Raw genomic sequence first — 10,417 nt, 5'->3', positions numbered from 1 at the left:
TCACCTATACCTATGAGTTCAATGTGATGGATGGTTAAGATCCTGGTCAGTCACGTCTCCAAGCGGTGGTACTCCGCATGTGGATTTTGGGGGTGTGACAGTTGAACAAGCCTACAAAATTATTTTAAACTTCACCAGTTAAGGAAACATTAGAATTTTTAGAAACTTTTTCAAAACAATATTCTTCTTCAACTTCTTCAATTGTCTCCTGAGATTCTTCCATAATCTCAGCAAGCATTGCCCGTCCGTCAGTTTGAGAAAAGATGTTATTCCAGTTAAAACCCTCATCTTCATGTATGACTACTAATGCTTTATTCTTTGATTTTGACGGTCCAGCTTCAATTTGTGGCTTATCCTGTTAGTGATATATTGCTTGCTTGTAGTAATCACTGAAAGGATTGATGTTGTCTTGATTTTCTTGATATATGCACTCTCTTTTAAAAGGTCCTTTCCGTTTGCATCAGAAACAGGTTACCTTTGACTTGTCAAAGCCGAATTTAGAATTCGATACAAACCTGCACTGTCTCCCTATAATTTCAACAATCTATGAGCTCGTCTCATAATACTTGTCATATTCCACATGATATCCATCAGTTCCATTTCTTCTGGATCTATCTGGTCGTCGTCCTCTTTTGTCATATTACAGTTTCCGATTTTTCCAGCTATAAGACTGTCATATGATTCAAGCACTGATGCCAGAAATGCCATCTGTTGTTTCATTGTGGATTCATTCAGACCTTGAGCATTTTGCAGATTTACTGAAACGTTGCATTGTAGCACGTGAGACTGACTATTTCTTTGGTTTGAATATGAGTTTGATCCCTGTGATGACTTTGAATTTGGAGTTGAGAAATTAGATTCATTACTCATGAGTGTTCCAAATCCACTGCCGCTTGAGTTGATGTTTGTTGAAAAACCAGAAAATCCAGATGAACTTTCTGCATTGTATGTTGTCTGTACTTTTTGGCTTTGGATATCTGAAGAACTACCATTCTTGTAGTACAAACTTACATCTTGCTGTTCATTCTATAACTTTCCTGCTTTTCTCAATTCTAACTCGTGTGCTTCCAGTTTTTGGATTAACCTATTAAAACTAATGATCTCGTATTCTAGATTGTTTCTCATGATCAAGATAAACGTAGATCAATCATTTTCGTTTGGAAGGGCATCAACGAGCTTGTCTACCAACTCTTCCCGATTCTTTTCAATCCCTAACAATCTCAATTCTTTAATCAAATAACAAAATCTTTCAATCAGTTGTTTGACTGTTTCGCCTTCAGACTTGCAATCTTTTCAAATGCTTTTTTCATTAGCGCTCTCTTACTTTTCATCACCTGTTTATTTCCTTCATATTTATGTTTTATTTCGTAGATGTAGATTTATGCTTTGATTTAATCATTTTGTTTTATTCCGATTGTATCTACATACCTTTTTCTATTTGGGTTGCTACCTCAACGGTAGAGTACTCAGCTTTTAAGTGCGGCTAGGATCTTTTACACATTTAGATGAAGCGAGGAATTCGTCCATACCATCGGTAAAGTTTTTAAGACCACGACTAATCCTGAAAAGGAATGAATGCAAAAACTAGCATGGTATCAATTAAGCCTAAGATTATTTATTATTTATGGCTTGATACAAAGCCTTCATTTAAAATTTAAATATTATTCAAAGGGAGCAATCGAAGTCAATTTCAAGTTGGGTCGAATTCATTAATGGATAGGGCCCCATGACTATAGAAATCACACTTGGAAATGGTGGACAATTAGTTAGAGCAGCGGGTGTTGTAGCGAAACTGATTGCAAAAGAAGGGAAATGGGCCACATTAAAATTACCTTCGGGGGGGGGGGGGGGGGGAGGGGTCCGTTTGATATCCAAAAACTGCTCCGCAACAGTCGGCCAAGTGGGGAATGTTGGGGCGAACCGGAAAAATTTGGGTATGGCCGGATCTAAGCGTTCGCTAGATAAGCGTCCAGTAGTAAGGGGAATAGTTATGAACCCTGTAAACCATTTACATGGGGGTGGTGAAGGGAGGGCCGGTAGAAAGAAAAAACCCACAGCCCCTTGAGGTTATCCTGCATTTGGAAAAAGAAGTATAAAAAGGAATATAGTGATAATTTGATTCTTCGTTGCCATACGGACAAAAGGCCAATACAAAAGAAAACCCCCAACCCAAATGAGCAAAGAGCAAAATTACAACATATACATAAGGTATTTCTTGCTGGTGTATTTGAAAACGCAGAAACGAGTTGGTTTTTAAGCAGATCAGAAGCATAGAAACAAATGGTACGCGAGTCCATTTCATGTATAATGCATTTTATCAGCTAAAGCTACATTTATTGACTTAACGAAGACGTTTAGTTAGAAGTCAACCAATTTATCATCGATGACAACAAAGACTCAATATTCTCAACTGTATCCATAAAAATAAACAGAAAATTCAACATTTATATAAAAAAAAAACACAACACAACATAACATAACCGCTACATTTTGCTGCCCCTTTGATACCCTATTACTTCTCTTCATGTTCAAAATCACCACATTCAGTGACAGCCATAAAGAACAAACATTATATGCACATTGGTCCCATAATTATATCCCTACACCATTTATCATCAAGACCCCACCGGAGCGATACCTTTTGTCTTCGCTTTGGCGGCAGATGCAGCACTAGCGGCAGCAGAAGCCGCTGCAGCCGCAGCTGCTGCTGCAGGGTTTGGTGTTGACGGCGGTACCGGTTTAGGTGCAACCAGCTGTTGCTCCTGCTGTTGAACTGGTGTGTTCAGTTGAGCAAGAAGTTCTTTAATTTGTTTCCCGGATAATGTCTCGTGTTGAAGCAATGCGTTAGCGAGCGCGTGATGTTCTTTGCTGTACGTCGTGAGGATATTCTTGGCGTTATTATACGCTTTTTCCAATAATTCTCGGACTTCTTTTTCGATAAGAAGTCGTGTTTCGGTACTCATGCTTTTACCGTTATCGTCGTAATTATGAGCCACGACACCGATTTCCTTGCTCATACCGTATTTAGTGACCATTTCTCGTGCGAGACGGGTAGCTTGTTCAAGATCGGAAGATGCACCGGATGTAACTTCGTCTTCACCAAAGATCAACTCTTCTGCAACTCGCCCGCCCATACAAACATCAAGGCGGGCCAGCATTTCTTTACGAGAAACACTCGTTTCATCTTTCTCAGGCAACTGGGCCACCATTCCAAGAGCCATACCTCTCGGAACAATGGTGGCTTTGTGTACAGGGTGGGCCCCATCGGTGTGTAGGGCCACCAGGGCGTGACCGCCTTCATGGTACGCTGTTAGCTTACGAACCTCGTCTGATATAACTGCTGATTTGCGTTCACTACCCATCATGATTTTGTCCTTAGCGTATTCTAAATCAGCCATGCTTACAGATTTTGCACCGTCCATTGCCGCCTTGAGAGCCGCCACGTTTACCAAATTTGCCAAATCAGCACCTGAAAACCCAGGAGTTCCTCTGGCAACAACCATCAAATCAACGTCTTCAGCCTTCAAAATCTGTTAAAAACAGTTTTAACAATTACGTATGGTCATATGCCGCTTGTATAATTATATATTAGAATCAGATAACCAGTTTTATATCACACATCTAAAAGACCAAAATACCCTTTCAAGTGAAGTTTAATTACCAAACAAAAGTACCTTTGACATGTGAGATTCCATTATCTGCCTCCTGCCTTCGACATCCGGATTAGGAACCACCACACGGCGGTCAAACCGCCCCGGTCTAATGAGGGCCTTATCCAGTGACTGAGGGAAGTTGGTTGCTGCAATTACAATAATGCCCTCGTTTTGTTTAAACCCGTCTAATTCAACAAGCAACTGATTCAAAGTCATCTTCATGTACTGCTGGTCTTTAGGGTTTCGGCTTCCTCCAATTGCATCAATTTCATCTATGAAAATTATGCACGGTGACCTTTTCTTTGCTGCGGCAAAAAGATCTCGAACCCTGCGGGCCCCAACACCAACGAACATTTCTTCGAATTCACTTCCACTGCATGAGAAAAATGGAACACCTGCTTCTCCTGCTATGGCTCTGGCTAACATGGTTTTGCCGGTCCCGGGTGGTCCCACAAGCAATACACCTTTCGGTAGCTTCCCACCAAGACGTGTGAACCGCTGTTACATTTATTAATAAAACCATAACAACAAATAAAAGTTTAAAAAAACATTATTCAATTGTGTATCAATATTACATAGTCATTTTCAAGCGCGTATTCAAACACTCCCTTTTTACCTTAGGGTCTCGAAGATAGTAAACGATTTCTTCAAGCTCGGCTTTTGCTTCGTCTACCCCCTTCACATCACTAAACTTTGTGCTGGATTCCATACTCGGTTGCACCTCATCGTGAAGGCCTAATCCTGCTTCGAAACAATAAATCAACTACTTCACTCAACAACAAAAACATTTGCATTATATATATAGGTTTAGGTTCCTGTAAAAAGGACATTTTTCGTGAGAAGGCATCGAAATTGACTTGTAGGCATCATGTTTTGGACTTAGGCATGATATTTTGAGTTGTTTTGGCAAGAAAAACACCAAACATAACAATTTAAAACACAATGCAATGTATTATAGGCATGAAATTTAAAACACAAAACACCATGTCAAAAACGTTAAGTAGTGTGTTTTAAATTTCATGCCTATAATACATTGCATTGTGTTTTAAATTGTTATGTTTGGTTTTTTCTTGCCAAAACAACTCAAAACATCATGCCTAACTCCAAAACATGCCTTCTCACACTTCTTACTAAAAATATCCTTTTTACAAGAACCTCACCCTATATATATAGTGAAAGTGTAAAATACAATATTGCTTAATGTACGAGCGTACGCTGTGAAATTACGCATGTTGTAAAATTCAAAACCCTAATCACGCATGTTGAAAAACCATAATCACGCATGTTATACTTAATAATGAAGCATGTTATAATTATGTAATTGATGTAGTGCGTGGTACGATAAATGAAGATTACACGTTGATTCTGCGAATACCCGTGTAGTTCTTCCCCAACCCCCAAATTGTAACCCCAAAGGCCACGGAATTTGAAGTGAAAAAACTGTTTTCTCAAAATTCAATTCTGATTGTTCAAATGACTAGGGCAATACATAAATAGAGACAGAAATTCGAAATGGGCCTAAAAAAGACAACGGGCCAAACACAAACCCAACAACAAAATGCCCAAAATACTTGAAAAAACTTAAAAATGGAAAAAACTAATAGAAATAAGCGTTTTTTCGGCCCGGACGATGACCCAAACCGCCGTCGGCAGTTTGCAGCAAGATAGAGCTTTTTCTCACGTTCGAATCGCCTGGTCGCACGTCCCAAACGGACCCCCGTAGCCCAAGTTAGAGCCATTTTAGTGAGGCCCCTTTTGTTACGCGGTCCTGGGCCTCCAAATACAAAATAGCCCGTTCCTCCACACTTGGGCCCGCATCAGTAATGAAGCATGTTATGGTTTTCAACATGCGTGATTATGTTTCTCAACATGCGTTATTAGGGTTTTGAGTTTTACAAAGTGCGTAATTTCACAGTGTACGCTCGTACGTTAAGGAATATTATACGTTAACCGGCCTCTCTATATATATATATATTAATTAATATAGATTAACACCTTTAGTGATTCCTCTATCCTCGATGAGTGCTCCAACACCAGAAATTAGTAGAAAGCCCATGCCTAAAGCGCGAACTGTGCGCCATAATTGTTCTTTAAAATGTCCACCTTCAGTAGCCACCATATGAATAGGAGCAGCAGCAGTTCCTAATACACCCTCTTTTGTAGATTTTCCAACATTTTTAAGGGCTGAAAGGCTACCAATCATATCTTCATCATAAGCTGGTTTCCTGGAGCTTGCCATTCCTGTTAGAAAACATTGAGAAATTAAAGACAATGATGACTTTAAATATTCAATGTTACAATTGTAGAAAGTGTGATTATGCGACTTTGAATTATTAGAATCAGATAATAACTGTAATTTAACAAGTTGCAAAAGAAGGTGCTTTAAAGATCTATTGATTCTTGAAGTTGTATAATCAAATGTAGAGTTATTTGAATGTGGACAAATTTTAATTATTTCAAGAAAAGGTTTTTTCTTAAAAAAAACAATGCACTTCATTTGTCTCATTATAGTCGTTAAACAATGGTTTTGTGTCCCATTTGTCATGTTAAGATTATGTGTAAAACAATACATCTATATTGTAATGTTAAGGTTAGGGCTGTAAACGAACACGAACAAGGCCTTGTTCGTGTGCGTTCATTAAGTAACAGGCTTGTTCATGAACTGTTCACGAATGCTTACCGTCCGTGTTCGTTCATTAAGGAAACGAACATGTTTGTGAACTGTTCACGAACACTTTCCAAAAACAAATGAACTCTAACAAATGTTCATGAACAAACATAAATGAAAACAAACGATGTTTATGAACACAAATGAATACAATATTCATTTTAAAATAAAATCAGCAGTTTCATCACAAACATTACGAAGAATCCACAAAAAAATAAAATAAACACTTAACATAATTATCCGAGTATAGTTGACATGATTATCAGAATCATGATTAACACAAAATTAAGGTAGCGTTCGTTTCATGGAATGGAATTGGGAAGCTTTTCTTTGTAAAATTGATCTTGGTTTGGTTTGGGGAGGGAGGAATTTGAAATCCAATGAATTTCTTTAATCAATGAAATTTGTGACTATTTCAACATTCCATTCCATTCCTTCATTAGAGTGAAGGATTTCTAAGGAATGTTGAAATAGTCACAAATTTCATTAGAGTGAAGGATTTCAAATTCCTCCCTCCCCCAACCAAGATCAATTTTACAAAGAAAAACTTCCTAATTCCATTCCATGAAACGAACGCTACCTAAGAGTTTGTCAAGCTTTAACATAAACAAAAATTGAAATAGTGAAATGAGGGATGAGGGAGGAATATAAGATAACTAAGATTTCAAAATTTTTAAAACTAGAAACAATAAGACAAAAATACAACATATAAAAACCTTTAAACGAACGAACAAAAATAAACATTAACGAGCGAACATAAATGAACTCATTACCGAACGCTCACGAACATAAACGAACACATTACTGAACATTCACGAACATAAACAAACGAGCGCAACCTCTGTTCATGGTCGTTTAACTTAAAAAACAGAATTTCTTGTTTGTGTTCGTTCATTTACTAAACGAACAAACACAAACGAACTTCCTGCCGAACGGTTCACGAACTGTTCGCTGAACGTTCGGTTCGTTTACAACCCTAGTTAAGGTTACCGATTACAAAATGACCCAAGTGACTCGAACTATTTTAACTCACCTCTTTGCAATGTCTTGAGCAACTCACTTTCATCCAATCTATCAGCTTTGACCAGAGCTTTGACATACTCTTTAAGTGCTGCAGGATTCGAGTGCATAGAAGGCTGGCTTTCAAATAACCTTATAACAGCCTCAGGATCATTTCTATGGTAAAGCTCCCTAAAGGACGATGCATCACTTGCTCTATCTGCGTCACGTTCACGCAATCTCCTTCCCAGACTGCCCACATAACTAGATTGAAACCTTCTTTGGGCATTTGGAAGCTTGTAGACTACCAAAAGTTTAAACAAACAAAGATGTTTTAAATCGGAATAGATGGGTGATAGTAGGTTGCCTCGGAAAAGATGAAGCAATTATTAGTATTTAGTATAATTATAAGCTTAAGTACAAATATACCTGCATCAGCTATGACCTTTTGAGAGAGATTATATGGTCTGGTATACAGGTTTTTTAACAACGTCGATTGCAATTGTTGCCTTGAGGCCTATATAAACAAACAAACACAAACATGGTTTTAATAAAAATAAAAAAAGGACAATTTCTTGCATGCTGCATATCAAAACTTATAAGACATGTGGGCCAAACCTATAGTATAGGAACATTTTATATTTACATAAAAAGGAATTGCAAACAATCACAAGTCATGATTGCTGTTCTCATTCTTGGTTTATTAGAAACTGAAAATGAGCCAGGTTTGTAAGCCTCTAGAATGGCATTCTACTTTCCTGTATACTGAAAACAGTGTTGTTGGGTTTTGTGGAGTCTTCGACCAAGTACACACGGCAGCTGGCCCTAACCCTAATCGAGTTAAATTAGGCACGTTGCCTAATTTACATTTTTCTTGTTCCCAAAGTTATTTACCCTAACTTTGTATTATAAATAGATGGATAGGGCATTTTTAATTCTTATCGCCACCAAAAGAAATAAAAAGATCCTAGTTGCAGCCTGTGGACATTTTTCTGCTTAGACCAAACCACATTAAAACCCTTGTTCTTTAGTTTTCATACTATGATTGTGTGTGAATACCTAGCGATTGTGTTAACACATATAATATTCTACAAGGCTAGGTAGTGTCAAAGGTGCAAACTGCACTCAAGACTCAACAGACCCGACCAGGTCGTCATCTAGAAGCAAGGTGCAAAAAAGCGCATGCCCGATGCCAAAGTCGCAATAATAAAAAAATAAAAAAAAAAAACAGTTGAATAGGCATTAAAAATTTATACTATTCTTCAAATATAATTAAAGAAACTTAATATGGAAAGCAATTAAAAGCATCATTAATACTAAAAACTTGAATGTAATAATAATAAATAATTCCTACAACTCAATTTTTTTTAGAATAATGCTTCACTTAAGATAAATAAAGTCCAACCAAGTCAAGTTTTAAATGAATATATTATGTCACATAAGAAAAAATTGTTAAGAACATATAGATTGCACAGTTTAAAACCCAAGTAAGAAGGAAAAAAAAAAAACTCAGTAAAAAAGCCCAACAAATAACAAGACACTTTATAGAGTATCAGTTCTTAAGAAGGAAGAGTGTCCACTATGTGAAGAAGAGGATAAAAAGCAGGTGGATATGGAAACCTATTGTGCTTGAACATAGGCGCGCGCTGAAGGAAGGCAACCACCTATAAGGACAATCACGCACTCATTCTAAAAGATGATCGAAGTTTGCAAGAATTCAACTACAAAGTTCCTACGAGCAACATTTAAATCGTCGTATTGGTCACCCGCTTAAGGCTTGTAATATACACCCGGAGATAAAAAAAATTGAGAAACTCAATGAAAAAAACAGAAAACAACGACTAGTCTGAGATCTAGATACATCACCCAAATTAGCACGTTGGGCAATCTAGACCCGTAACCAAGATAAGTCATACCACTTGGATGAATTTAGAGTCCAAAAGATCACCGCTCAAAGTTGTCGACTTTGAGCTAGCAAATGAAAAACAAAGAACTTCCCATCACAATTAAAACCTTACCACCCTTAATTCATCATCAAAATCAGTAGATAAATGACCTAGGATAAGACTACCGCACGTTCCAAACTACAGGAAAATATAAAACTGCTTGCTACCTAAGAAGTTGAAAGAACAAGTAAAGAAAGCATGTAAACAAACTGCAACAAATGACATGGAAAAGAAACAAAATAATTATTTGTGCTCGGTGGTGGTGAATGTGGACTGCACGAAATCCGTTAACCTTCTTCACGGGTATCGGGCCATCGCCAGGGAGACACCGCGGCCAACCCAAAATAACCCCTTCTAACCGTTCTCTAAATAGTTTATCGCCTAACTCCAAGCTCGGTATAACAACGAGGAAGTGAGGAACAGCTCTACTCGACATGACCGACACAAAACTGCATACATCTACAGCTACATAACCATACATAAAGCACTTATAATAAATTCCTAAAAGCCAACAAAACTAGGGTTTCTTTTCTTTTCATACGTAACCACAACTGGTCGCAATTGAACATTAAATTGGATCATAACTAACATAATCTATATCGAAAGATAAAAGGACGATTCTTGACAACAATATGAGCGAATTAAACCTGATTAAGGAGGCGTTTAAGGCCCATCTTTCTTTCTTCGAATTAAAGGTTGGATCTTTGGTCCTGGAAGAAATTGGTGAAGATGGATGGTTGATTTTTGCAAGAAATTGGGTGTATTGGAGAAGGGGGAAACGAAAGATTGATGTCGTAACCCAATTATTCGTCGCAAAAGGGTTCTTAAACTTGTTGTTCAACTATGCGCCGCAGGTATTTATACGAAAATTAAATTAGCCTTCTCTTTTTTATGTTATGTTTGTATTGAAACTATGTGTTTGGAATTTTATAGCATTTGAAAAGGATTTTTTTTTTTTTTTAAACGGCCGACATTTGAAAAGGATTTAGATTTGGATTCCATTACAAAATTGGTTTAGCTAATAGCTAATGACATTACTGATATTGTTTGGTCTATATTAGTTTAGATCGTTTTATTACTGACAATCGGTATAGTTTACAACACAGAAAATACATTATTGCGAACACAACATGGTTAGTAACATTATCGTT

At 37.4% G+C, this 10,417-nt stretch overlaps 1 protein-coding gene across 2 annotated transcripts; it reads right to left on the bottom strand.

The window, feature by feature from the left end:
- Window positions 1-2,353: 2,353 nt before the first annotated feature.
- On the bottom strand, window positions 2,354-10,168 carry LOC110867937 (ATP-dependent zinc metalloprotease FTSH 4, mitochondrial). 2 transcript variants are annotated; one of them, XM_022117001.2, is made up of 7 exons: window positions 9,914-10,168; window positions 7,750-7,837; window positions 7,355-7,624; window positions 5,649-5,894; window positions 4,270-4,397; window positions 3,675-4,151; window positions 2,354-3,530 (listed from the first exon to the last, which is right to left on the bottom strand). In XM_022117001.2, exons 1-7 carry the CDS (start codon window positions 9,938-9,940, stop codon window positions 2,616-2,618), a joined length of 2,151 nt encoding a protein of 716 aa, XP_021972693.1. In that variant the 5' UTR covers window positions 9,941-10,168; the 3' UTR covers window positions 2,354-2,615. The 2 variants fall into 2 exon arrangements, with proteins under 2 accessions (XP_021972693.1, XP_021972694.1); XM_022117002.2 differs by having other exon boundaries at window positions 4,270-4,394.
- Between the last annotated feature and the right edge of the window lie 249 nt (window positions 10,169-10,417).

The sequence above is a fragment of the Helianthus annuus genome, chromosome 7 (genome assembly GCF_002127325.2).
Source record: "Helianthus annuus cultivar XRQ/B chromosome 7, HanXRQr2.0-SUNRISE, whole genome shotgun sequence".
Taxonomy (NCBI): domain Eukaryota; kingdom Viridiplantae; phylum Streptophyta; class Magnoliopsida; order Asterales; family Asteraceae; genus Helianthus; species Helianthus annuus.
Note: the sequence above shows the minus strand (reverse complement) of the source record. Positions and strands in the feature narration are given on the sequence as shown.

What these genes read in the sequence shown, in the direction of transcription:
- LOC110867937 (XM_022117001.2), bottom strand. Translation starts at nt 9,940, where the DNA reads ATGGGCCTTAAACGCCTCCTTAATCAG. An exon ending in GCTCAAGACATTGCAAAGAG is followed by an intron (nt 5,895 to 7,354) that starts GTGAGTTAAAAT and finishes GTTTTCTAACAG; the next exon opens with GAATGGCAAGCTCCAGGAAA. An exon ending in TGGAATCTCACATGTCAAAG is followed by an intron (nt 3,531 to 3,674) that starts GTACTTTTGTTT and finishes TGTTTTTAACAG; the next exon opens with ATTTTGAAGGCTGAAGACGT.